This window comes from Nyctereutes procyonoides, unplaced genomic scaffold (assembly GCF_905146905.1).
Source record: "Nyctereutes procyonoides isolate TBG_1078 unplaced genomic scaffold, NYPRO_anot_genome, whole genome shotgun sequence".
NCBI lineage: Eukaryota > Metazoa > Chordata > Mammalia > Carnivora > Canidae > Nyctereutes > Nyctereutes procyonoides.
In genome coordinates, this window is record NW_026575125.1 from 34,802,661 (window position 1) to 34,829,942 (window position 27,282).

The 27,282-nt window shown below is 54.4% G+C and overlaps 1 protein-coding gene across 9 annotated transcripts in view; it reads right to left on the reverse strand.

Moving 5' to 3' along the window:
- Window positions 1-27,282, reverse strand: part of BCOR (BCL6 corepressor) — a 44,880-nt gene that overhangs the window by 12,901 nt on the left and 4,697 nt on the right. For 6 of the 9 annotated variants that reach the window (XM_055338601.1, XM_055338598.1, XM_055338597.1 and 3 more), the window contains exons 2-6: window positions 11,395-11,520; window positions 9,974-10,052; window positions 6,204-9,047; window positions 5,431-5,484; window positions 4,764-4,950 (exon numbers count right to left, since the gene is read on the reverse strand). In XM_055338601.1, coding sequence (XP_055194576.1) covers window positions 4,764-4,950; window positions 5,431-5,484; window positions 6,204-9,047; window positions 9,974-10,052; window positions 11,395-11,480 — 3,250 coding nt within the window. In that variant the 5' untranslated portion in view covers window positions 11,481-11,520. Of the gene's footprint in view, window positions 1-4,763; window positions 4,951-5,430; window positions 5,485-6,203; window positions 9,048-9,973; window positions 10,053-11,394; window positions 11,521-26,948; window positions 27,179-27,282 lie in introns of those variants that run through there. The other 3 variants (XM_055338602.1, XM_055338604.1, XM_055338600.1) reach the window with 2 other exon arrangements.

The following is a 27,282-nucleotide window of genomic DNA, read 5'->3' on the forward strand; positions in this document are numbered from 1 at the left end:
TTCATCTAATACACAAATAATTTCATACCCATCACCAAGATGTTAAGGAGTGGGAGTTTGGTAGTTCGGTTAACACTGAGAACTGCTCGAGTCCATGTCCAGATGAATTCACAAACACACTCTTCATATGCTGACCCCATTCCTCCTCCTATTTCCTCCCGACCCCTGGCCACTTCGAATATCACTCCTGCCCATCGGGCTTCTGCGAAGAACCTGTTTCTCCTTCTGCCTGTGTCTCTGCATCTCTCTGTCTCTCATGAATAAATAAATAAATCTTAAAAAAAAAAAAAAAAAAACACCAAAACCAAAAAACAAACATCACTCCGGCCCCAATATGCCTTTTCTTGGGGACATCGCCACCATTTAGTGATGGTCAGCAGTTGGGGGGTGGGGGTGTGGAATTCCTCCCTGGCCTTGGCTAGCCTGTGCGCTCAATGGTGGAAGGACCCCACCACGTGGGTCTTCGGTCACCGCAGCGTCCCAACACAAAAGCTCAGTGGCAGCTGGGTTGACCGCCGGCCTGGGTTGGGCCACGGCACGCAAACGGGAAAGGTTGTGCCTTGCATGCCTGCTGCTCTGTGACCCTCTTAACTGCTCTAGCAGTAACAGTGCTACTTTACAACTCGGCCCCCTTCAGCTGTAAAGTGGGAATATTACTGCAAGCTGCCTCCCGGGGTGGGCTTCATAAACACAGGCTGAGCCCAGCTAAGAGAAAGGCTGGAGAAATCACTCTAACGAACGGACGGATGCCAAGACTGTCAGACTAGCTTGAATGTTAGCCCCATTGCATGAGATTTTAGGAAGTGAGCCCTCCTGGTTAACACCAATTGACGTCTCTGGTCGGCCCATCCAGAAAGCCCCGTGGGAGGTGCTGGGGATCAGCTAGCTTTCAGAGCCACCGCGTGCTAATTTTAAAGTCAGTTCAGTATATGTGTCATCCCTCTCCCCACACCTTAGGTAGGAAAGATGGTTCAAACCAGGTGACTGGAAAGCAGGGGTAACTGGGAGATGATAGATGATGGGCACCTTCTAGGGATCACAACCAGGCAGTGGCTTAGCTGGATTGGGGCCCTGGCCACCTCGGCTCACACCCAACATGCACCCTGATCAGTTAAGCCACTCTCCACCCCAGTGCTTCAGATGTCACTTCCACATTTTACACTCTGGCTGCGAGTCTCACAACTACCTGTATCGGTAACAGCCCCAGTTCTTTTCAAGACACACGTCTTGCTCAGGGAGGCTTCTCACAAGTTTTTGCCCTGACTGCAAACTTCCAACAGTGCAGCTCATTTCTATCCCGCCTACCTGGCCTCTCGCCATGTCAGCAAGCAGTGACTGGAGACCTGTCTCCCTGTTCCTGGCTGAATGACAGCCCCTTCTCCACCAAGTGGACAAGAGCCTTTCCCCCTCTGGTAAAATCTGCTTGACAACCTTTCCCCAGGCTAGGTACATCTATCCTCTCCACAACTCTCGAGGCTCTCGGGGCCAAGATCCCAATTCAACTCAGTGAAGGCCCGCCTCACCCCAAGGCCTCACGCTAGCGCAACCTTACCCGGGCCAGTATTAATTCTCAAGAGCACCCAACATGACTGCCTGAGATACACATGGCCACGGCTAGGGGGGCAGATTCCATGTCACATGCCTGACCCAGAGCTCGTTGATGAAGCTATTCTAGCCACAACTCCCAGGAATGCCCTTGGAAGCAAAGGAGACGGAGAGCTAGATACACAGGGGTCCTAACCACCAGGTCTACCATCACTGCTACAGGGAGCCCTTCTACGAGTGGGAAGGCATGTGTTCTTGGTCACTGGACCTAAGCAGATGTGAATGTGGCTGTGTTGAGTGGCTTACCACTTGCTCCCTGCAGCGAGGTCCCGTGACTCACAGCACATATATCCCATAGTTTATCTCAGTTGTGCCACTGTACCGCCTCACAGAAACCTTGCCATGGTGACATGTAAATGTCACCATGGCAACAAAGCACCCTCCCCACTGTCAGCCCCCCCCCCCCCCCGCCGTGAGCCCAAAACAAGGGTTCCCCAGGATGGAAATTCCCTCCTCTGCACGGAACTATAGCACCTCCAGCAAAGGCTAACTTTGTGGAAGCTCCTGCCCTCTACCAGACTCAACATAGTTTACAAACACACAGGTGCTCAGCCCGAGAAAGAGAAGTTTCGTGAAAAGCCTCTTGACTGAGGCTTCTTCCAGGTCCTGCCCAGGCACTGCCACTGAGCAGGTCCTGGGTCTGCCTCAGTCAAGTAGCTGGCAAGAGAGACCATCACTCTCAGTTCATAAGGGTGCGGCCAAATATCTCCTTGTCCCTCCCCACCTTCAAAAGGCCACTGATGGTTCCCCTATTAACAAACTTCCAAGTTTGAGAAGTCTCCTGAGGCATCTGTCAGACTTCTAAAATTAAAACTTAATCCAGCCACCCCTACTACCATAAAGAGCAAATGAAAATCCTGACCGTGTTTTTGACTCCATTTGCTCTTCTTAGGCCAGCCCCTCCCAACAAGATGCACCCATGCCTGGGCAGCCGGGGCCACGCAGGAAGCACCTGCCATCTCACAAGCTCCTGGGGGCTACCGGAGTGGAGGGCTGCCTTGGAAGAGGGAAGGCATCTGGAAGGCATCCTGTGCCCTCTTTGTCGCCCCTACCCCCCCCCCACATCCCTACCCCAGCTGCCACGTGCTCAGCTTGGCTCTCTGCCATGTGGACACCCGTGAGGAGAACCAACGTGGAGCAGGGCCCGAGCCCGCATGGGTGCAAGACATGAGGGCCAAAAGGACCAGAAGGCCCGTTAATTTGCAGCAGAATGGATCCAGCACCTACCATCCTCTGGATGAGGAGGTGACAGCAAGGACAATGGCTTCTCTAGACCAACCACAAGCCACGAGTCCTCAGAAGGTTGGGGATGGTGCCCTGCCTCCTTCGTTGCACCCCCTGCCCCCACCAGGTCTTTAAAAGTGAGCCCGTTGGTCTGAGCCTGGAGGGACTCAGGGCAGCAGAGAACGGAAGCCTTTCAGAGTCATCTGGGCTCTGCTCTCCGTTGCCTAGATTGAGCGCTCAACTCCAGGTTCAGCAGGAAAGATGGGGAGGACACAAACTTCCCTGGGAAGAAGGCCAGGGTGAGTGAGATGTGAAGAGCAGCAGCCACCCTGGGTCCGGCCACGTTACTGAAAAGCCAGACAAAGGGTGAGGAGACTCCAGGCTGGCTAGCTTCCTGGTCCCTTCCTCTGGCCTATCTCCCCCGTTCCCTCTTGCCAGAGAAGCACCCACCCACTAACTTGGCTTGGCCCACATCTACCCGGTCTCCCAGAGACTTCCCCAACAGCTGGGCTTAGGGGCAAGTCCGGGAAAGAAAGAGCTGTCCAGACTGAGCATCTGGAAGGAGGAAGGCATTCTTTGCTGCTTTACCCAAGAGCAGCTCAGCCCTCCATGCTCCCCTATCAATGCCCCCCTCCTCCCCCCCCCCCCCCCCCGTGGAAACATAGGCAAATCTTTATTACTCCAGGTACATCAGCGTCCCCACCACTGACCAGCAACAAAAACTCCCTTCTTTTGAGACTTCAGTAAAACAGACTGGTCCTGGTGAGGCCTACCCAGAAACCAGCCACAGGCCTTTGACCCCAAAGCTGACTGGGGGGTGGAGGGAGGAGAGGGCTGTGCTCCAGGGAGTCAGAAGCGCCCTGTCTGGGACAAGTTCTCCCCAAACTCCTTCGGGCACCGATGAACTAAGTAGGTGCACATGGGAGACACCAAACCTGTGACATCCAACATCTCACAAATTCACTTCCCACCCCTATTGTCCTGTGTCAGGAGGATCCTGCACCCACTGTCCCCTTGACATTCAGCCAGATGGCCTAACACCACCACCAGTGAGGGTTCCAAGGTCTAGAGTGGGCTGCGGGCCTCATGCCTGCATATGTAAGAAACGAGGAGAAACACCTGCTCCACTTGCTACCCACACATCCTATTGGCCAGGGGAGTCTCTGGCCAATCCCTTTGAGCAAGTCACACTGCAGTGGGTGACCAGCTGCTGGGCCCAATGAGTGACTTGAGAAAAGCAGTAGCTTTCTTGCCGTTTTGCCTCCCAGGCACAATACAACCTCCGTCCGGTGGGAAAAACCCCCTTGTTTCTACCACATCCTCGGATCGTGCGGTCAACATCTGATGAAGGCCAACGAACCTGCCACAGAACATCATGATCTTATCTCTGTGGTGCCCTCATCGTCCTCCATCCCATTTTAGCAAAACCTCTGCCTTTGGAGGGAGACTACCCGCAGCCTCCGTTCCACGGGTGACCGTCATCGTGGTGGGTGGCGAGTGCCTCTGGCTGGAAGTATCATTCCACTGCTACAAAAAGGAAGGGAAGGGCAGGGAACCGTATCTGTACCCGCTGTGATACAGAACACAATACACACGCCGCGTTTCTGTTTTCTGCTGCCATTATGCTGCTTCTATCGTATCAGACTGTTACTAACTATAGAACCAGTGTTTCCCTAGGAAAGGAGATGTGTCCCAGGAAATAATCTCGCATGGGTGCCTCATCCCTGGATGCCACCACATTCAAACGGACAACCGGCTCTTCACTCCTCAGAGGGCAACAGCGGACTGTTTCTCTCAGCAGCCCACTGGCCATAGGGCTAGAGCAGCAGAGTTGCTTCCCATAGCCTCCCTCAGCTCTGGGAACTGTGCCCCCACCCTCCCACCCCCACTCTCAGCAGTGCACCACCACACATAAGCTGCTTGGGGTTACTTACATCTCTCATTGTCATTCTGGTCGGCAATGGCCTCTTCCAGGGCGACTGACTTTGGCTTTTTGTCCTGATTTCCTTTCAACCTTTCCCAGTCGGCAGGGCTGAATTTGCACACCTCGGAGTCTTTGGTTGTTGGGTGGCCACCTTCTCTCTCTTTCATCTCCAGCTCTGAGAAGCGCATCATTGCACGCTAGAAAGAGAACGGAGACGGGGAAAAAAAAAAAACACAACACCTTACCATAAAAGCTATTTCGTTTGCCTTACCTTAAAGGAAAATAGTTTCAAAGAAAAGTTTGCCCAAAACCAACCACAATTTATGATACAACTGAGATATTTTAAAATGTAATAGATAAAAATGTAAGAGTAGCTATATGTAAGTAATCACACATTCTTTACTTATAAAGCCATACGTAAATAGATATATATGCACTGTGTATGTATATCCATACATACACCATGGCACAGAGACATTCTCTTTTGAAGGTAAATAAAAAACAAAACAAAAACACAACGCAAAGAAAACAAAACAAAAACACAACAGAAAAGAAAACAAAATGCACAATGAATAAAGACGACCATGGCCCACAAACTTCCCTTCGTATATTTGGAAATGAAATTTAACTCAAAAGGTTTATGTAAGATTCTAGTAATAAAAATTTGAAGAACTGACCTCACAGTAAGCAGCGGGTAGACATAAAATACTGTCCTCTTGTAATCCTTCCATCTATGTAATTAAAATGGGCACTCAATGGATCATTTAGATAACTTCATCCATTTTTATAAGCATAAACCAATTTTTTTCTTAACATTGCAACACAATTTGGCTTTATTTATCTTTTAATTAAAAGTAAAATATCTTAAGGAAATTCCTACACAACATCTATCATTCACTAGCAAGTTAAATACAGACTATCCCTTTAAGCGAGCTCTTTTTCTTTTTTTTTGGTGAAAAAAAAAATTGCACGAATCCCACAGACATGCGGCTGCTACACACCTCCACCAAGTATCACGTAAGGCATTCTAAGCAGCACTGCTAGGTATTATTCGTTAACGTACAGTAATGGCAGAGAAATCAAAGCAACTGATAGGTAAACGTCATGCAGTCTTTAGCTGTCCTTTGCAATCATTAATACTTCTGTTAGCAGCATCTGAGTGGAGTTCTCTCAGTATCTACAGAATTTAACTTCAAGTATCCAGACACATGAACCTCCTAAGTGCTACCACTCACGTCCCCGTACTGGACACATTTCATTACATTTACTTGACCGTAAGCTTCGTTAACCAAATCTGCCCGGTGCCCTGCCCTACCATACTTCCCCCAATCCACTTTCCACATTAAAAAATAAAAAAAAATAAAAAATAAAAAAAAGAACTGACAACTGGCAAAGTCACTGAAATTCGGGGGTGGGTGGGGGTGGTGGGCTGGGCGGGGGGGTGGCTCACCTGCAAGGCTCGCTGCTCCCGGCTGAGCTGGCTGGAATCTGCATACAGTTCCGTAGTGACACACTTGAACCGGTCACCCACGTAACCAGCGGAATTTGCGATTCTCTTTGCCAGCTTAGATGGCTTCGGTTTCAGAACTTTGCCATCATTGGACTCTGCCTCATCGGCTCCATCTTTGGTATAGGTGGGGGTGACATCCACGCTCGGTGGGGCACTGCCCACACAAAATGGTTTGGGATCCTCCTGGGTTTTACCAAAAGTTACAGCCGGGCCATCGCTCCCCAGAGTTGGCTCCAGGAACGGAGTGGAGACTGGCATCCCCAGGTTCTCCTTGCTGGTTCCGGCCGGAACGCTCTCCTTGCTCAAGGTGAAGACTGGCTGGCCCGGGGCCTGTTTGAAAGCGTAAGCTTCGTGGAAGTCACTGATGCGCCCCAGCTCCTCTCGCAGGGCAACGAAATCGCGGTGCGGCTGCAAGGCCGGGTCGGCCGGGGGCTTGGTGGGCTCAGTGCTCGGGCCCACGCTCTCAGCCACGAAGCCCGCCTTGGCCACGTTGGCGTCTGTCTTCCCGTCTGCCTCTTCCCGGAGGAGGTCTACGTACACAAGTTTGTCGCTCTTGACGACAGTTTTCCCTTGGTTCCAGCCAGGGCTCGGCTTTAGGTTCTTGTCGCCGGGGACCTCTGGGTGCAGCTTGGCACTGCTAGCCTCCAGCATCTCGGAAAAGCGGTTCCGGAGGGTCGGGTCCTCGTAGCGGGTTCGCTCGTGGGAGCGGGACCTCCTCTCCGGCTTTTCCTCCTTAGTCATCTCAATGGGCGTGTGAGGTATCAACATGGGATGCACCATGCCCAACCCCAGCGCGTCCTGGTAGGTCACAAACTCCGGCCGGCCCGTGGGCAGCCCGTACGGCAGTCCAGGCTTCGGGGCCAGGTGCCCGGGAAAGAGGCTGCCGTTGGGCAGCAAAACCGGGTGAGGGTAGACGGGTCCTTTGCCGTGTAGGGAGAGGGGGCTTATGGCGATGCCCTCGGGAGCCGGGTAAGGGAGGTAACTCCTGGGGTAGGGGATCGGCGGGGACCTAAACGCCTCGTTTGGAGATAGAAATATGGAGCTCGGCGGAAGGCCATTCTCGTTGGCTTTGAAGCTGGGCTCCGGGTTGCCAGCTTTGGCGCCCTTGCTGCTGGTGCCGCCGCTGTGCTTGGCGGGCGTGGTCGGGGGCTGGCCCACGTGCTGAATGACCGACGGCGTGGTGTCCATGGAGCTCCTGCTGGTCTTGCAGCCATCTGCGTTGGCATTGGGGGCCGGCGACGCCGAGGCCGGGCGGCCAGCGCTCGACACGGAGCCCGAGACATTTGTGACCACGGCGTCCGTGCCGCCCATGCGGGGACACGATGAACTGCGCTGCTGCGGTATAGCCCAGTCCAAGGCCTTGTTTTTCAGTGGCATGCTTTTGCCATTGTTCTCTTCGTTAGGGCTTGGCCCGGGCACCACCCAGGACGAGGGCGCCGTGCTGATGATCTCAGATCTATAGATAGCACAGCCGTTTCCGGGAGGAGATAGTGTTTCTTTTGGAATCTCACTGCCGGAGAGCACGAGGCCGCTTCCAGCTCTGCTGTGAACGAGGACCGTGGGAGCCATCTTTTTCATGTGGTCCGCTTTGGAAGCATCTACATCCACCACTTTCGCAGACAAGTCCAGGGGCTTATCAGTAACGTCTTTGGTAACTGTCTGCTTCTCCAACAGAGGAGGCGAGCCACCGTCTTTCCTGTCCTGTCCTGCCGCTTTCCGGGCATGCCCGGGAACTGGCGGGCCACTCTCAGCCCCCTCCGGGCCCTTGGGATACTTGCTGTTGGAGAGCCTGGCTGACGGGAACTCGCTGCTCACCGTCATGTATGGCTTTGACAGGGTGACGGAGGGCGAGGTGGAGATCCTGGCGTAGTGCTTGTGAAATTCCGAGTAGGTGTCTGCAGCAGGCTGGGAAGGAAGGTGGACCCGGGGTGATGGCCGAGGTGAAGGAGGCAATAGGAGAGCCGTGTCCCCGGGCAGGCCACTGGTGACTGCCTTGGCAGAGGGCACCCTAGGCTGCTTACTGTTCTGGATGTGGGGGTAGGCATGGGAATCGACGGGGTTCCCAGGACTGACGCCCATCTTCCAGGGCAGGCTTTTGTCTGCACAGTGGACCAGAGGGGGGATGGCCGGGGAGGCCGAAGGTGTTGAGAGCCTCATGGGTGAAGCCAGGGAGGACGGGATGTGGGGACTGACGTAGTGAGGTGGCGGCAGGTAGAGAAAGCGCTCCCCGTTGGTGCAGACTGGGGAATACAGCGGCTGGGCCAAGCTGTAGGACTGCTGAGGTAGCAAGGCCTTGTACATGTTCAGTGAATACTTATTTGGCGAGTCGAGGAAAGGGTAGATGGCTGGCGTGGCACCCTCCATGTAAGGATTGACCCAGGGCAGCCGCAGGTAACTAGCACCATTGATGTTGAGAGGGCTCTGTTTGTCGCTGGCAGGCCTGTCCAAGCCCAGTGTTTCTGCTGTGGGTACAGCACTTTTTTGTATTCCAGGTGGCGTTTTATAGATAGCACTGAAGCCATTTGGGGCTTTTCCAGAGACAGCAGAAGCCTCCACCGTCTCAGGTGTGTTCGGTTTGAACTGCATTTCTGGATTTCTCTCGGAAGAGAACCCAAGACCACCTAGAGTGCTCGTGGCGGCCTCCCGACTTTTCTCCGAGCCCAGTCCACACAAGCTAGAGTACACGATGTTGCCAGGGACGCGCAGCCCTTCCCGAATCAGGCCAGTGCGGTCCATGCTCAGCGCTGCCAGGCCATCGATCCGATGGGCCGTAGTGGCATCCACCTTTGCAGAAGAAGAACACGGGTGTTACTCGAGACGCTCCTTCAAGGAGGCAGAGCCCATCCCAAAGAGAAACCGCTAACTAGTTCAATGTGACATCAGCCTCAACATCTGAACAGAAAGGGTTAAAAAGGTAGACTCCACAGGGGCCCAGGGGCCCTGCCCACTTATCCAAAAGCCTCTGCTGCCTGCCTTCTCACCTCGGTTCAACTAGTATCCTGAAAGCCTGTAAAAGGTTGATCCCTTTAGACTTGGGGCCCATACATTAAATTCAGTCATCTATTAACTCTGGAAAATTCACCTTCTCAGCAAAAATTCTCTGCTGCAACAGAGATGACACCAGCTCCACTACTCCCAGCACCACCCTCATGGGGTAGGGACCTGAACCTCCCAGGCCCATTAGGAGGGGGTGCTCACTAGGGGTTTTTTTCCCCCTGGAGGTGGGGAAGCGTTACTATTTAACATAACAAGAAACAATCTTCAGTGGGATGGACCATCAGGAAAGGAGAACTTTAGCTGTCTCATTTCTAGATCAATAGAAGAGGCCATGGGTCAAACTCTGGTTGTGTCATTTGACTTCCTCTCCCTGCTGTCTGAAGATGGGTCAGTGTTTCCTATTTTCCTGGAAAAGGAAACCCTTAGGGTTTATTGGGAGGCTGGAAATTTACCCAACTCCAGGGGACATGGAGGCAGCATGTGGCTTTCTAGAAAAAAGGAGGCACATATCCTAGCAGTCACTGTGGGACTTGGATATAAATGGGCAGCGTGTGAAAAGGAGTGTGGGGGCCAAGGAGAGCAGGGGTAAGGGCCTGGTCCTGCAAAAAAGCAGCAGCCTACTTGGCCCTGCCCCTGCCCTGCCCCCAAAAGGCCCTTGAGCGGCAGGATGGATTACAGATCACTGATAGTCACAGAAGCCGTGAGTCTCTTACCACGTTGTGGTTCAAGGGATTTTCTTCCCTTAGTTCCAGTCTGGCCTTTGAAGCGTCACCATCATTCACAGGAATTTTCCTAGTTAAAAAGGATATGCCAAACTTCGTGAAAGCATTCCTCACTTGATCCACCTTTCCCAGATCACCCCAGAACAGACCAATTTCTAACACCTCCATATCTCAAACTGCCCTTACCGGAACAACTCCTCCCCAGCGGGCCCCTGTTGAGAGTTGTTCCCACATTGTGCTTCAGCTGGGTTGGGAGAAAACAAAGGAAAGGCAGGGCTCAGAGCGAGGGGGACGTGAAAATCACAAACGTCTCCCAAAACCGGACGCCACAGAAATGAACATCCTGTGCCATGTTTTCTCTAGAGAGGCCAAGGAGGCCAATCTGAGCTCTGCCCTCCTAGCAGACCCTCCTGAGTTGCTTTACGTGAGGACTGACATCAGGGGAGTACGAAGGCCAAAGACCGAGGTGGAGACACAGGCTGGAGTCTGTGGGCTGGGCGCATGAGTCACTTCCGTGCTCCTCACGAGGGCAGGCTTTCAAAACTTTTCCCCAAACAAAGTTAGGTACCATGTTCTACAAAAGTGGTTGCCATGGTGATAATGAAGCCATATTTGACTGCCTTTATCAAAATGACGGGGGATACACACGAATATCATACAAATGTCAGCTGCTCCAGGCTCCAGAGAAAGCTGCACATCTGTGCCAGGCTGCTGCGGCTGCCCTGGGACTTGTTATCAGACAGCATCGATAAAGAAAGCGCTCAGTGCCAACTTCCAAATCCCCAGGATAAAATCGCTGACAAGCAGCAGCGGATACCCCGAAGAGCAGCTTCAATCATCTACTGCTTAGCTGCCTCTACCCCACACTCCAAAATTACTGATTAGGGAGCGTACCAGAGCTGCCAGGCAACTGAGACCAGGAGCCGAGGCCCTTGCCAGAACAAGCAGCAGAGGACACCAAGAAACCTGGGGCTTAAATGAAGGAAGGGGTGGCCATCTCCCCATTTATTACTGAGCAAACTATTTGTTTTAAAAGCACATCGAATGCCGATCCACCTGGGCCCACACTCCTGACATTTAGAGTTAAAGCAGCATATAGACTGGGATTAATTCTCCTTCATAAATATGAAATAATAAATTAAGGACGAAAGTGCACTGAAAGGCCGCTTTAGGGGCTAATCTTTTAAAGGGCGGCAATGCTTCGCTGAGCCGGGTTGCCTGTTAAAACTGTAAATCAAGGGCCGGCAGCTAGGCGGGAGATCATTCTCCCCCACCCTGTTTGGGCCTACTCTGGCTGTGAGAAGGTGAGGGGGGCTTCAGCCCGGCTCTGCTCCGGAGCATGGGGTGGGGGTGGGGCGGGACCGGGGTCACCCACCCCCTCTCCCCAGGCCTCAGCCAGACTGCACATTCACCTGTCTTCGTTGATCCCACACATGCGGACCCTCTCGCTGTTCATCCAGCTGTGAACGTTCCCATACAGGGGGGTTGCTGAAAGCATGTCGTCTTCTTGGATGGCAGCTTTTCTTCAAGCGTCTAGTCTGTTTAAAAAAAAAAAAAATCCCAGGAGGTTGAATAAAGAAGAGCCAAACAGGGAACCAGAGAGGCCCTCTTTCTAGGTAATTCATACAGAAGGCAGGCTGTGCCCAATGTTCTACAGATGTCCAGGAGTGAAGGAACACACCTGACCTGAAGGGTACAAGGGCTGCCCGCAGTTTCCTTGCCGGCGGGGAGGTGTTAAAGAACCATATACCACACCATCCACGCTACTGCACACATCGCACTGCCACCCCCGGCTGCCCCTGCCTGCCCACCCGCCCACCTTCTCCTTTCCCAGCCTTTGGGGAACACACTTGGCAGTTTATGGCACTGCATCCCAGGGAGCCATATGCAGGTTCTTCTGGGGTCTGAGAGGACCAGGGGTGGTGGAAGGTACAAGGGTCAGGTGTGGCAACCCAAACTACGATGCATCTCCGGGGTTGTGGTGGGGGCTACTTAACAGAGGGTTAAAAAGAGTCGGTGGGTTGGTGAATCACCCCACTCAGCCCTAGATTAGATTAGGCGCTGAACCCCGGGTGGTTTTGCCTGGGTGGTTTGGCCTGGGAGAGCTACAGAGGGAAGCGGTTGAGTAATTCCATGACGCCTGCTCGCTGGGGACAAGAAATCATTAGTGAGTGCAGAAGTCTTAGCAGCCCAGGCTGCCGGGCTACGAGCCACTGGCAGGCTGGGAGCAGGCAAAAGCCACGCATTTTCCTTGTCAGGGGAGGGGGAGGCTGCCCAGGCAGAGGAGGGGAGAGCACCTCTCCCCGGCCTTCCTTACCTTCGCTGCCCCCCCCCCCCACATCACATTCTAGTTTGCTGCATGAGTGAAGGGTCAGGACAAGCTGCATTTTATTAACAGGATTATCACGGCGCGTGATTTATCCTCGTGCAGGATTTTAATTGCTCTTTGGAGGTTGAGCCGTTTCTTTTGACTGCGCTTCAGCCCATATCCTGCTGTTAAATGCTGGGTTAATAAGTAGGGGAGCCTTTAATGCCTGGGACCGATGGCCCTCGGCAATTCCCCGCGCACAAACACATCTCCCTTGTCCGGGCCCGGGCTGGGCCGGGGCATCTTTACGCGGGGACCCAAACGGGAGTGTGAAGTCAGTGGTGTGCAGATCATCGGGGGAACTTTTCTTTCTCCTCCCTCACACACCCACCCACATAGTTTCCGAAAGCCCAAATGTTCCCTAAGTCGACACATTTCCTTTGTTAGCAGGGAAAAATATGCAAATGCTTGCTTTTACACTGGAGCACAGGGAGCAGACTGCCAGGTCGGTCGGGGTGGAGGCACCAGGTCCGGGGCTTTCTGAGAGTGACTGAGGGCAGCGGTTGGGGGAGCACCTGGGAGACCCAAATCCAAAAGCAAGGCTGGTCTATCCTTCAGCCTTTCTTTGTCCTAACTAGGTCTTTTGTCCACCAGTATCCTTGTTGGCCCCCTATACATAGAACACCGTCTGTTAATCAAGAGCCACACACACAGACACACGGCACAGAGTTAGAGCCCAACAATGAAGCTGGAAGAGGAGGAGGACGAGGAGGAGGAAGAGGCAGAAAATCTGCAGTTGCAGCAGGCCTGGTGGGATTCTGAAGGAGCACCTTCTGGAGGAAGCGCCTCTTTCTTTCTCTTTCCGATGGGCTAGCCCCAGTGCCGCAAAAAGACCAACTGGGGTCTTGAAGAAGGTTCTGTGGGGGCTCTGGGCTTCTCTTCCTTCCTCCAAACATACAAATCAAGTTGGGGGTGGGAGAGAAGGCCACCACTAGTGCACAGATGACCACAAGGCACATTCAAGGGACTGTCCCCTCCCTCACCCCTGCTGCCCCTTCTAACAAAAGGAAGACATTCTGGGTGGCCCAATGTGGACAGTGGAGCAACATTGCTTGATGCAAGCGTCCTGGTCCTCAGCGGCAGCAGTGGGACTGCACCAGGCCATCCCCTCACTACGTGCCACAAGGAAAGTCAGAAATTACACCAGGAACCAAAGGGTTGATCAAGCACCTCTAGGAAAAGGATGAGGGAATGAAAAGGTGTGTGTGTGTGTGTGTGTGTGTGTGCGTGTGCGTGTGCACGCGCGCGCACGTGCATGCACGCACGCGCGTCTAGGAGACTTCAATTTTCTGCTGTCCCCGAAGTGGCCTGGCCTTCCACAAGCTGCCACTGACCCACCTCCTTCGGTAGCTGCCTGGTGACAAGGACCTCTGAGCACCTGACTGAGGAAACAGGATCCATCATCCCACTTTGCCCCCTTCCAACTCCCCCACCCCTGCAAAGGGCCAGCGGCCCCCTTCCCTGGACACAAGGGTGAATGTGATGCAAGACACCTGGGAGCCCTGGGTGCTCTCAAGCTCCCCACCACCACTGCAGGGCTCTTCCTGTGGGCTTTTCAACATTAATGCCGCACACTTAGGTGACACGGGCAGCAGCATGAAGTGGCTTCTCAGGCACAGGGTCAGATGGAGTATTGGGGGTGGGGGAGAGGGAGGAGGCTGTGCGAGAAGAAACAAGGGAGGGAGAGGTACATTGTTGGATCCTGCTGACTACACACACACACACACACACACACACACACACACAATCTTTAGCTGCCCCATGAACTTTTTGTGAACTGTTTAAAAGTGGAGGTCTGTTGAACAAACAGCGGCGCCACTGCCAGCCATAATTTCATTGCAACAAGCTAAAGACTTTTAACTCTTCAGGTTCCTGGGCAAAGATGGAGCTAAGTGGGAACGGTTGGTGAGCAATGGCCGGGCCTGCAGGGAGCCCCTTCTCCAGGGTGCCAGCCTGCTCCGGGATCCCCAGCAGGTACATCCTCTGCTGAGGCCATGCTGCGTCCACCCCGCCCACCCCGCCGGGGACGCCAGCCTGGGGACCTCCCCCCTCTCCCCCCCCCCATGGGATGTGGAACTAAGGAGGGGTGCATTTGGGTAAGAAACACAAAGAGCCCGAGGGGCGGAGATACAGCGATGCTCATCCCACTCCACTTCCAGAAGGGGCTGTTGAAATAGTTGGGGTCTTTTTTTGAACTCTAAGAGAAAGTGCTTCAAAACTGACTTCGCTGACCCTAAGGCCACGGTGGAGAGGACAAATAATGTGATTTAGATGACAAACAGAGCAGGCACTTTGTGGCTCTGAGAGGCTTGTTTGCCTTTATTTCTCCGCGGGCACCAACTCCCCCCCTCCGCGCTTCCACATGCTGGCTAGAAGTGCCAAGATGTGTGAAGTCACTCAAGAAAAGCACTTTACAAGCACCAACCTGTTTCCATGTTAGCTGCTAAGCTGCACCTTGGTGATGGGGTTTAACCCTTTTTCCGTGAATGGAGAGAAAGGGGCCAAGGATGCAGGATGGAAAGGGTCAGGCAGGGAGACTGAGGAGTGTCTGGTTTCTAAAGAACAGACCAGGAATTGTAGTGGTTGCCCGCTGGAACACCCAGTTCTGGGGAGAGATCTGGCTGGCAATATTGCGCACACGCGAGTGCACACACACACACGCGCACATGTGCACACCCACACACCCCCAGAGTGGACTCCAGCTCTTGAACTGGCAGTAACTGAAAGCACAAGAGAGCTTGCGTCTCCCTCAAAAGACGTGGGCAGTTATCTGCTCTGGGAGCCAAGGGTTATGCTTAGAGTACTGGGCTTGGCTTGAACACGGAGGAAAGGGCCTGACTGGCAGAAAGAGGTCAGAGGGACCAAAATTAGGAGCTGTCACCTCTGAGAAGGGGCACTGCCAAGCCTCTGACAGAACACAAGGAGCACATGGGTCCAGAAGTAGCACCCGCCGCTGCCACCACCGCCACCCATTCCTGCCATGAGGACATCGTTATGCACTGAGGAAAAGGAGACGGCTGTTTGGGTTTTCTTTACAGGCGATCTACCCTGGCAGACAACAGGCAGCGGGTTGTAGACTTCAGAGGCTGGGAGGAGCAAGGGGACGGGAGGCAGCACCAGACCACTCTTGGCACCCCTCCTGAACTCTCCGCTGGGCTCCTCCTGGCACCAGGCCACCTGTACTGCCTCTGCCCTTGAGGAGGTGCTCCATTCAAGGCTGCACATCACACTTGTCAAGTTCACCAACAAAATGGAAAGCATCACCATCAAACCATCCCAGCTCCCCTGCACCACGCAAGCGCCAATGGTGAGGTGCCCCTTCCTTGGGTCTCTCTCAACTGCCACCCCTTGCCCCCATCAGGCAGTTATCCAGGCAATGGTCAAGAAGGCCTGGGCAGGTGGGGGGAGGGAGAGCTTCCGGCTCAGAAGGCAGAGCTGGCATTGGGAAGGCTGGCCCAGTGTGTGTGTAGTATGTGTTGGGGCCCTCTTCGGGGAAGGGGCCTCCCTCCCATCACAGCCACTTCTCTGCGGAGAGCACGCAAGAACCTGATTACCACCACAGCCTCCCACAGCTCCCACCCTCACCAGCAGTGTGTCTCTGGGCAGGTGGCCGAACCTCTTCAACCCTGCTCCCCTCATCTGTAAATATTTGGCACCGCATTTTCCAGAGGATTAAACTGCACTATGGACTTGAGTTTTGCCTGGCAATGCCTAGTACAGGCCACGTTTAACCCCATTAAACAGCATCTGATGCCACAGAGCGTACCGTGTGACAACCCCAGAATGGTCGCGTAGTTTCTTTGTGGCGTTGGGAAGGCTGAAGCAGGGACACAGAGGGGGCCAGGCCAGGGAGGGGTGACCTTCAGCAGAGTTGTGTGGATTTCATCAAAGCCCAAAGCGAACCCCGCGGGAGCCCTTCCTGGGGCTGCTCCAAGAGCAGACTGAGTCACGCACAGCAGCACTTCTCTCCTGGTGTCAAGGAAGGGAGGGGTGAAGAAGTTCCTATTTTAGGATGGGGGGGAGGGGGGCTGTGTGGGGGTAGATGATGAGAGGAAAACGCTCTCCCGGATGTGCACTGTTGGGGGCGGGTCCTCCTGGGCTGCTTTTGGGGGGGGCGGGTGGAGCAGCAGGGTGAAGCGGACCGAGACTGGCGCCCCCCCACAGCGCGCATCCGGTTGTCCCACAGGCTTCCAGGGGTGTGACTGAGGTTGGTGGCTGGCCTGGTCAGCCAGCCCTCCAAGGGTGTTGGAGGGGGTGGGTGGGGGTTTGGGAGGAGTGATCCAGCCTGCCCAGGCGCTGTCTCTTGGCACACTCCAAGCCTCGGCCATCGCCTCCGGGGGCGTCTCCACCCACGCCCCAAGTTTTGCATTAGTAACACACCAAGCTGGATGGGAGAGGGAGCAAGGAGGATGGAGGATGGGAAACTCGCGCGGCCCTGACCTTTCGAGCAACCAGAACCTTCCCTGCCTCCTCCCAGGGCGCCTGGGTCAGAGCAGAGCCACTCGGGTAGGTCGGGGGTGAACTTGGCCCTCGGCGGCGGCGGCGGTGAGGGCAAGCAGGGGGAAGGGCGCCCCCTCCCCCGCCTCAGCCCGAGCGCGATCGGTCGGCAACAAAGGGATTTTCTCTCCCACCACACACACCCGTGCTGCTCCGGGCTCGCCCGCCCCTCCTCGCGGCTCCTCCACCGAGGTCCCCACGCGGGGCCGCCCACGGCGCACGCCCACACCCTCGCGACGCGCCCCCGCCCAGCGTTCCAGGAACTCCCGCTCTCTCCGGGACGCGGCCGGACCTCCGCAATCACCCAGTCCCCAGACCCCAATTAACCCCTCGGGCCCTGCGGCCCGCGTGCTCCTCCGGGGTTCCCCCTGACCGAACCCCGCCGTTGAACCTCTGACAAAAAGGAACTTTGGGTGGGCGCACGCAGAACCCTGGCTCCTCTGGCCGACCCAGCCGAGGAATGGGCGCCGCAGACACCCTCCTCCTGGCCATTCCTCCTAGGCTCCTTCTGAGCAGACTGGAGGTCCACCCCCACGCACACACCCAGGGTCAGCTGTTGGACCAACATTGGGACACTTCCCCTTCTCCCCCTGACACCGATGCAGGCCACAGCCTTGGGGTTTTGTTCCTTTCACTTTCTTTCACGGTTATGCCACACACCACCACATGGGCAAGAGAGGGCCTATTTGGAAGCCGGTGTCCCTCAACAGGAGGCAGCCCAGGACAGGAAACCTAGGTTGAATGCAATGAATCACCCTTCCTCCCTTATTCTCCCCTCCCCCACTCCCAGCCTCACACCCCCTTCGGGATAATCCCAACCGGGCTGGGTTGCCACTTGGGAGTCTATACAACCTGGGGGCAAACCCAGAATAAACGAGCCGTATCACAACTCCAGAGGGGGTGTCAATGCACTGCCATCTCCACCAGGGTTTTGTAGGAATAAAACCACACTTCACGAGCCACCGCCACCGCCACCCCCACCCCGCCCCCACCAAAGGAACAGGCTACATGGTAAGGCTATCAACAACAGCGATGTGAGTACACAGGAAGCACAAAGGAACTTTTTATGCATAAAAGATGCATAGCACACGGGCTCCTGTGATCTGCACTGGGGTTCCTTAAATGATTGTGCACTGCCTGGGAGTTCTGGGAGGGCTGGGGAACGAGGGTCAGAGGAGCAGAGGGGCTCCCACTTTCTTGACAAGGAACAAAAGAAACCCCATGTCTGCTACTCACTCTTGGAACTCGGAACACCCCAAACAAAGCTGTGGAACAACTATGGTGTAGATGGGGGCCCAGGAATTTTTGTCGCTGCTCAGAGCTTAATTACTCCTCCTTGATCCGTGGGACTAGACACGACACCGCCAAGGTTAAAATGCCCCGAACAGCGCCGAGCAGATGTGAGCGAGCTGGCAGACGCGCAAATGAGGCCTGCCTCGGAGCACGATAACAAGTGACTAATACATTGCATATCGTTGAAAGAAAATTATTTTTCTCTAATTTGCATTTGCTTGGGGAAAAAAAAAAAAGCCAACCAGAGTCCCTCTTCACAAGCACGAGTCTAATCCTGGAAATACAGCCCGGCTGCTTTAAGAGAGCTGGAAGGAGGGAAAGACTGCCAGTGTTTTGGCGTTACAGGCTTGTTTATCTTTCCGCCTTTCCTCCAAGGCGAAACTCGTTTTGCAAGCAACATTCCTACAGAAAATGGCACACGTCATAAAAAGAGACCAATTTATAGAACTGGCACCGAAGTTCATGTATCACTCCAGAAGCATCTTCCCAGCTCCCCACTGGGGAACCCAAGTGGATACAAAAGTCCACGTTAAAACTCAAAGAGGGTAGGCCTGGGGGGGCCAGGGGCAATGAACTCAATTTGCAGAGATCCTGAAGGCTGTACATCCAAGGAACCAAAACCACAGAGAAGGACAAGATACAGAATCAAATCAGCTCTAAAGGATCCTCCAAACCCCAGGGGACCAAGGGAGGTGAAGGGGAGGGGAGCGATTCTGACACCCATTTTGCCCCAGGACAGCCCAGAGGAGGGGCCCACCTCTCTGGTCTCCCTGAACCCACCTGCTCAGGCCAATTGGGCATCTCCAGGACCAGCCAAGGGGGTGGCTACTGCCACCAACTGCTCTCCTTCCCACCCTGGCGCTTCCCCCCAGTGTCTGGCTGGCTGGCGACTAGGAACTCAGAGAAGGCCTGTGGCTGTGGGCATCTAGTTGATTAAGTCACAGAGTGGGTGGCGCTGTAAGCACACCTCAGAACCACGCCTTTGCGTCCTACAGCTGAAGTCGAATGTGCTCATGGAAATAGGAAGGCTTAGGAGGGAAAGTTAAGGGGTGTGGGTAATCAAAAGCCAAACTGCACCCTTTTACCCCACTCCAATATAACCCCCTTTGGGTCTTGAACCTACACACTTGCGTTTCCAGCCTGGGAAATGGTGGTGAGTGCACAGTACGCAGTACCCACCAGTCTCTCTACTCTAACTCTGTCTGAGTAACAGAGCCATTTCCGAGGGGGACCAAGGGCCATCAGAGACTCTGCAACTTCCAGAAAGCCTTTGGTTAATAACACATTGTTTCCAACAAGCTTGCTTAGAGCTGCAAGTTATTTCCCCAAATCTTAAAACGCCTATGAGCACCAGAGGGCCCAGGGTCCGCCGCCGATCCTGGCCAGACCCCTCTCTGGGCAGTGACACTTGGGACCCTGTGGGCCTTCTCCCACCACCTCTGCAGAACAAGCCCCCTAAAGCACGACACACAACGCACCCATCCTGCACCTCCGTCCTGATTCCAGGAGCCAGAAAGGTGTGTGTTGGGGGAGAAGGGGTGCGTGGGGCGGTGCGCGGCGCTGCCGACTTTTTCTCTCATCTCAGGACGCTGTGGCCAGAAAGCGGCGGCCACCTCTGCAGCTCTCCGCAGGCCTGCATAGTGCACGCTTTGTGTAAGCGCAGCGCTGCTCGTGCACCAACAGCTGTCACATTATTTGCACTCGCTGTAAACAGCCTTCACATTCCCCCCTTACCACATAGTTAAAGCCAGACTAACAATCCACAGTTCGAGATCAAACCAACAACAGCAGCATTGTGTCTGCCTCCGCTGCCTTCGCACCAAGCCCAGCAGCTGGCAGGTTTCTCCGGAACAAGGGGACCCCCCCTTCTTCCCCCACCCCTCCAGACTCCAGCCAAGGCTAGCCAAGGCAGTGTGCAGTTTGTCGCCGCTGATTGTAAAAGCGAAAAGAGCACAGCCATGTCGCAGGGATTTCTGTGTGGTTTATCAGCCTTCTCCCAGAGTTTGCCCCTCCTGGTGGCTCGGAGAAGCACCCCTCCCCCACTTCCTCAGCTAGGAAGAAAGGTTGTTCAGACTCCCAGGGTCGCTTTCAACGCTCAGCAAGGCGTGGGCTGGGCCAGGCCTGGGGTGGGGGACAGGGAGGCCTGCCGCTCCCTGTGCTGGGTCACAGGGGGCCAGGAGGCTCTGCCCTTTGCGAAGCCCGCGGCCCAGTGCCTCTGGTGCCTCGAAAATTGTCCAACTCCCTGAATACTTACTGGCCGCCCCACTGATCAAAATGTCTCCTTTATGATTTTTGGTTAAGTCGAACATTTCCATAATCGTCATTATTAGTGCAAATTACACGCCTAATCGGTCCTTAAATAGATTTTAATTAAATAATCATACAAGGCTCATTTTATGACTTAAGAAAGGCATTACTTTTCGTTATAAACTTTCCACTAGGATATAGACTCGTGATAGCAGACAAATACTTATTCTTTGAAACTTGGCAAGAACTGATGGGCAGAGAGGATCCTGAAATGACACCATGTCACCTTCTGGAATCCCGGCTGAGACCAGACATAACCACATCTGTGCAACTTTCCTCTTGGGAAGGGAGAGGGGATCTCTTCCTCCAAACCCTCACTTTCGCTGTCTCCTCTTTCTGGCCTGTGGAAAGAAGCCCCAAATGCTACTTTTTCCTTACCCATCTGCAGAGATTCCTCCAGCGGGCCCTCTCGGGTAGAGACCACTCCTCCCCACTGCCATCCATCCAGTCTTTCCCCCTGGTCTGAGCCCCGGTGCAAAGCAGGCAGGGTTGTGCTTGTTAACTGCTGTGTAAAATGCTGTTAATAAAATAATAAATACAAAGGATGGAGGCTGCTGGTTTCCACGGCTGTTTTGACTGGAAATGCCTTGGCACTTGTCATGTGTTTATGGGAGGGCAGACAACTCCAGGATTTGCATAGTTTGGACATTTCTGTACTTCATTTATTCTGTCCTAAATGACGTAGGCCTAGAGCTATTTCAAGTTTGCATTTGTACAGAACTGTTGAGTGCCTAAGAGCTTCTCCAATTAGACCAAGTTTTAAATCAGACCCAAAGCTGGACTGTCCTGGCTCTGACTCGCCCCCCTCTCCACCTTCTGCCTCTGTTGCGGGAGAAAACAAACAGACCCTCAACAACGACCCCCTGTCCTTGCTCTCCCCACCTTCACCCCCTCTGGGGGCATCCAGGGCAAAGGTTAAGGTGTCTTCAGATTACAGGCAAGGCCCTGGCTCCGCAGTGTGGAAATCATGGCAGTGAGGCGCATCCTGGCCACACTCTACCTCTAAAATAGTAGTGAGCTAAGATACGGGGAAAACTGCTGGCCTGGTAAAACCCACTGTTCACAAAACAATGTCAGCAAAGGCTGGAAGGCATTCTTTAGAGAGGGACCAGGGATTCGTGCCTACTGAAGCTCTTTCAGCACAAAGGCTTTTAGGGGAAGAAGGGAAAAAGAGGGAGGAGGAGGGGGGAGAGGAGGAGAGAAGGGGAGGGCTCCTGTTTCAGAGCAGGCATCCCCTGAGAGTCAAGAACCAAGTGTAGCTTCAATCAAATGCTGACTTCCCCTCTGGGAGTCGAGTAGGAAACCTGATCACAGTAGCTTACTACCGGCCTGGATCCATACAGGTCTGGTTTTCTTCTCATGCTGGTAATTTTTTAAAATACGTATCGATATAAAAAAAGAAGCGATCCCTGGCAGACTTTATTGAAAACCACACTGAGACCTCGTAACATCCGGACTTAATCCCTATCAAACAAACCACAGCACCTCTGGCCTCTGCAGCAGGCCAGCCCCTCACCTCTTCCAACCAGGTCTCTCCCCTCCAGCCCCTGGCTCTTCTCTCCCCCAAGAAAGGAGGACAAGAAGGCTTGCCAAAAAGCACCAAGATACCCGGTTCTGGAATCAATTCCTAACCATATAATGATCCCACTTGGGGGGGGGGCATCCAAGCCCTTTCATATGGAACCCTTTAAAGCACAGAATGCAAAGAACTGCAACAAAAGAAAAGAGGAACCCACGAAGGCAGACCAGAAGGATATCAACGGAGGCGAATTTAACTTGCGACAGTCCCTGACACTAGCCTAGGCAGGTCTCAGGGGCTCTAGGGGGCAGCCGGGAATGATGGAGCAACCTATAGGAACATGACCAGTCATTCAAAGCAGTCCCTAATTCTCGGGGCCTACTATGTGCCAAGTAGTCTCCTTTGATCCTAAAGGTGGATAATTATTACCAGTCTTACAAATGAAGAAACTTACCAAGGCTCAGAAGCCATAAATAACTTGCCCCCAAGGTCACACAGCTAGTAAAAATGGGCCACGGTCAAACTCAGTCCTGGAGTTCCGGAGAGGAGCCAATTATTGGTCAAATCGTGCCATCTGAAAAATCCTCAAGAATTTCAGAAAGCTTCCCTTAGCTCTAGTACTCGAGGGCAGGATAAGAGCGTTTGACACCTATGTACATTAGTTCACAAGGAAACCGAAGCCCAATTTCTCCTACATCCAGTAATCTCTTGGTCCACTTGAAGTCTTTCCCAATTTCCTGTGACTTCCTACACAGGAATACTCCAGTGTGAGGTCAGGGCTCCCAACAAAGCCTCACTTTCCCCTCCTCCAGGAACCTAGAATAGGCAGGGGTAGGTGGGTCGCTACTGTCGGGTCTCCACAGAAAGTGCTGACTCCCGGTGCTAGGTCTGGGCCTGCCACCCTAGTTTTGCCACAGAAAGCAATAAATCAAATTATCTAGATAGAGCAAAAGCTCTTTTAGAAAGAGTGCCTCCACCTACCTTTCCTAGGGTTTTAAGGAAAAACCTCCAGGGACCAAAGTAGGGTGCGGGTAGAAACTAAAGAGGTAAGTGGCTTGTAAGACGTCAGGCCCTCCTGGACTGGGGGTCCCCATAAAAGGCCAACGCCCACGACAAGCCAAGGACTGAGTTATCTCCCATATCCCCAACTTCTCATCCCAGAAGGAAGGGGTGTGTGTGTGTATGGGGGGGTGTCGGGGCCTAATATCGCCAGTCGGCCCCAACCCCAGTTTCCAGATCTGCCCCAGGCTTTCGGATGCTCCGGGAACAAGGCACACCGGACGACACAGGCTCCACAGGGCCATCTCCCGCTCGGCAAGGGGACCGGACAGTCAGCTGCCCCGGCGGGCTTTCCGGCCCGGGACCGGTGGCTCCTCCAAGAGGCCGAGGCTCCGGACGCACGAAATGGCTCCAGGAGCGACTGGGCGGGCAGGGGCCTCGGGCGCGGGAGGGATCGAGGCGCTGGCGACGCCGGGTCCTCACCCCGCTAGCCAGCCGAACACGCCCCCGCCGCCCGGCCGCCCGCCCCTGGCTCCCCGCCAGTGGCGCTCGCTCGCTCGCTCGCTCTCTTAAACTTTCCGGCGTTGGCGATCGGGCAGGGTTTCCAGCCTCCGCCCTCCCCCCACCCCTAGCTCGGTGCAGGCCCTTCCAAACCTCCGGGGAGGCGACCCCCGCCCCGGTACCGCGAGACAGAGGCCCCGGCAGACACCCTTTCCCCACCCCACACACACCCTGAGCCACCTTGAGCAACCTGGAGCCACTCGGAGCGGGCGGCTTCCCAAAGCGATCGGCGTCCGGCCGAGCATGGGGCTGCCGCGTCCGGGAAGGAACTCCCGCAGCCTCCAACGGTCCCCGCCTGCCCGCGGCGCGCGTGCAGTGCGCCCCACACTCGCGCGCTCCGAAAGAACTTACACCGGGGGGAGGGGGAATGGAGCAGGCGGGGCTGCGCCCCCCCCTTTTTCCTTTTTGAAACTCTTTAGTTGCAAGACTTTTGGGTGTCCCTGGCACGGCTGCGAGAGCTTGGGTAGAACAATAGAAACAGGGGCTTGCCGGAAATGGTGCAGGAAGACCCCTATAACCCTATAAACCTCTCCTCCCCTCCCCAGTTACTATTAGCATTAAAAGACTCCAGTGCCTTCAATGCAATGGTACCTGTTTATAACTTTCACCCGCTGGGTCCCCACACCCTAACCAAGTCCCCCTCCTCACATTATGAAATCACAAGGGCAAAGATCGCTCCCAAATCTGTGACCTCGGTAAGCTCTCTGGGACTTTCACCTGCTCTGCCCCTGGCACCCCGACCTGACTCACCCCCTCCCCCAGTAGTTCCTCTGGTTTGCACCTAGACAATAAATTTAGTTTAATTTAGCTTCCGGTCTTTAATTTTAGCAGGTCTCCTTTTTGCATGCAAATCAATATGGCAATTACCATCTAAAAGCTCGCCCAGCCCCGGGTCAATGTAAATTGATCATTGTCCGCCTTCCACAAAATAACACCGGGAGTCTGTGGTGCATAATGAGATTATACTGGAAACTGTCTTTTAGATCACAAATTATATTTTATGCTGTCAGGATCTTCTAGCGGACTTCCCCGCTAGTCTAATCACGGGGAGCTGAGCCCGTGGGTGCTGAGGGGGGATGGCTGGCTCAGGGAGACGTGGCTCTAAAAAATAACCATGCGAGGGACCCCCCCCCCATTTCCAAGACCCTAGACTGGGGACAGGCACAGATGAGTTGTGCTGGGAAAGGGGGCCTTCTACAGAAACATCCCGGAAAAGCATCGTTCATTAATTCCCATGCAACACAAAGTCAGATATCCCTTCCAGAGGGATACGTTAGGGGCAACCAGCAAAAAGCCGTCGAGCCGGGCTGGTGGGGGGGGCGGGGAGGAGGAGTCTCCTGCCAAGAACTCAGCACCAAGGCGGCTTGGCTACCACCCAGGCGGCCCGGGGAGGCCGTCCACTCCGGCCTCTGCAGCTTCTCAACCCCGCCGCCGCCACCTAGGCCCCAGCAGCGCAGCCTGCTTTGCAAACAGACGGAATCCTGCGGGCCAAGCACTCGGGCAGAGCAGCTGGGGCGGGCCATGGCCGGCCCCGGCCTCCCCTCCCCGAACCGTGTGAGCCGACCGCCGAAGCCTCCAAGCAAGGAGAAGGTCCTTTCTCGCGGAGAGCACGGCTCCCCGCCCCTCCGCGGCCCCCAGGGCACGGGTGTGACCCTGGGGCCTAACAAAGGGCCTTCTGAGTTCCCTTCGGCCTCGGGCTGGCGGGGGGAGGGGTGGGGCCCGCGGGGGGAGGGGTGGGGCTCCGCGGCCTAAGCGGACCCTCGAGGTCCTCCGCCCCGCCCCGCCCCGCCGCGCCTGGCCAGCCCGGCCGGGCCCCGAGCCCTCGAGGAAACCACCGAGGTGGCATTGTCAGGGCTGCCGTGCGCTCCCGAGGACCGTCCTGGAGTTCGGGCGGCACTGCGGCCTGCAGGCCTCCCGCCTAGCCCGCGCGGCCCAGCCCTGCCCCGCCCGACCCGGCGCGGGCTCCACCCGAGTGCGGTCTTCCCAATAAAAGCTGGAATTCCCGGCTGGGCTCAGACAAAGAGGAACCGCGGCAAATCGACGCCGCGGGCAAACCAAACCCTAGCCTAGTTTACGTGAGCGTCTGGGGTCACACAGGCGCCTACTAATCCACCCTACACAGGCCGTTCCCGCAAGGTCTCCTCCAGGAAAAAAAAGAAAAATTAAAGCATACCAAAATGAAAGCGTACCTCCCCTTTATTCCTCCCGGAGGGCGAACTTCGCACTTCTTTCGGTTCTATATCAATCCACCAGGCTGACAGCCACATTAGCCAAACAGGACTTCAGAGCAGTGCCACCATCCATTCCCATTCCTCCTGATCCAAAGCCAAAAGCTACTCCTTTTTCCTCCACCATCCATCCACTCAAGGTCAAGAATTCAACATCTCTTAAGAGATCCTCTTACCTGCTCCCACACGTACCCTCTTCCCCTGCCCCAGAAGGAAAGAAAACTATAACCAGAAGTAGTATTAGTGAGGGCCATCCGCCCTTAGCTAGGCCGCTTTGCCCTCAGTTTCCTTCCAGCCTACCACACAGGAGTTCCCTGTGAGTGCGTGCACGAACGTGTTGGTACGGCCCACAGCCACATGTGCCCATGTGGCTCTCACCCGGCCGGAAGGCGGAGAGTCTACGTCTGGCGTGGAGGAGTTTTTGTCATTCAGCTCGTGTATCTAAGCATGGATGTATACATATGAATGCTTTTTGTGTTTCCAAGTGACCCTCTTCACACCTTTAAATGGGCTTTTGTCTCTGGTAGGCATTTACAGAAATTCTGCCCCAGTTTCCAGCTCAACAAAGTCTGGGATTTTCTCTTAGAATATCACTATAGGTCTCTGTATTTGCATACCCGTGTTTACATTCCTCTCGGCCAGTTCTTTATCTCTTATGTATCTCTTGTTCCATGTGGGCATCAGAGCCCAAGTGTCTTGATTTGTCTCAGCACATGTCATGCAGGCACACATCTTAATCTGAGCATTCCTGTCTAGCTCCTACACCTCCCCACTACTTACATTCTTGCGTTGCCAGTAATGTGTGGCCCATTCCCAGGCTAGACCAATATGGGTTTGCAGTTTAAATATAACCAGAGGATCCCCTGGACCACAAACCCTAAAAGGAAAAGGAGGGGGAAGGAGACAGAGGTGTATTAACTAATGATTCATTTATATATAGGGGAACCCACCCACCAATTTCAACCTCTAGAAAGAACTAGACCACCACCTGCGAAGTTATGTTAAATTTGGAGATTCAATGTCGACCTCACATACGTGAATGCGAATGATCAGCTTGCACACATCCCTAGCCAACTCCTATTCAGCAGCTGTCCCCTTGCACATATCTGATTGTAACTCCCCACAAGTTCATGGTTAAAGTGCATCTATTTATACAGACAAGTCAAAGACCTCTTTGCTGTCTCCCACGCATACCTGTATACCCTGGCCTGACATTTCAGCCTCAAGTCTTCCATCAGCAGCAGTCTTGGTCAGAGGCCCCACCCCACTACAGCTCTGAGCCGACCTTCCCATTACTAGACCGTCCACACGAATTCTCTCTGGGAGGTCTAGATCTGAATCTCCCAAACTCAGTTCCTTAAGTGAGGGTGCACACTGTGTGTTCACGCCTCCCTCCCCGTTGAAAAGTCCTAGGTCAAAGTAGATCACCTAGCAGCTGCATTTGGTTTGTCGAAGAATCGAGTCCAATGCACCAGGATGTGAGCGTGCAAGCACAGAAGAGAAAGGAAAACCTTAGGCCTAAACTCCT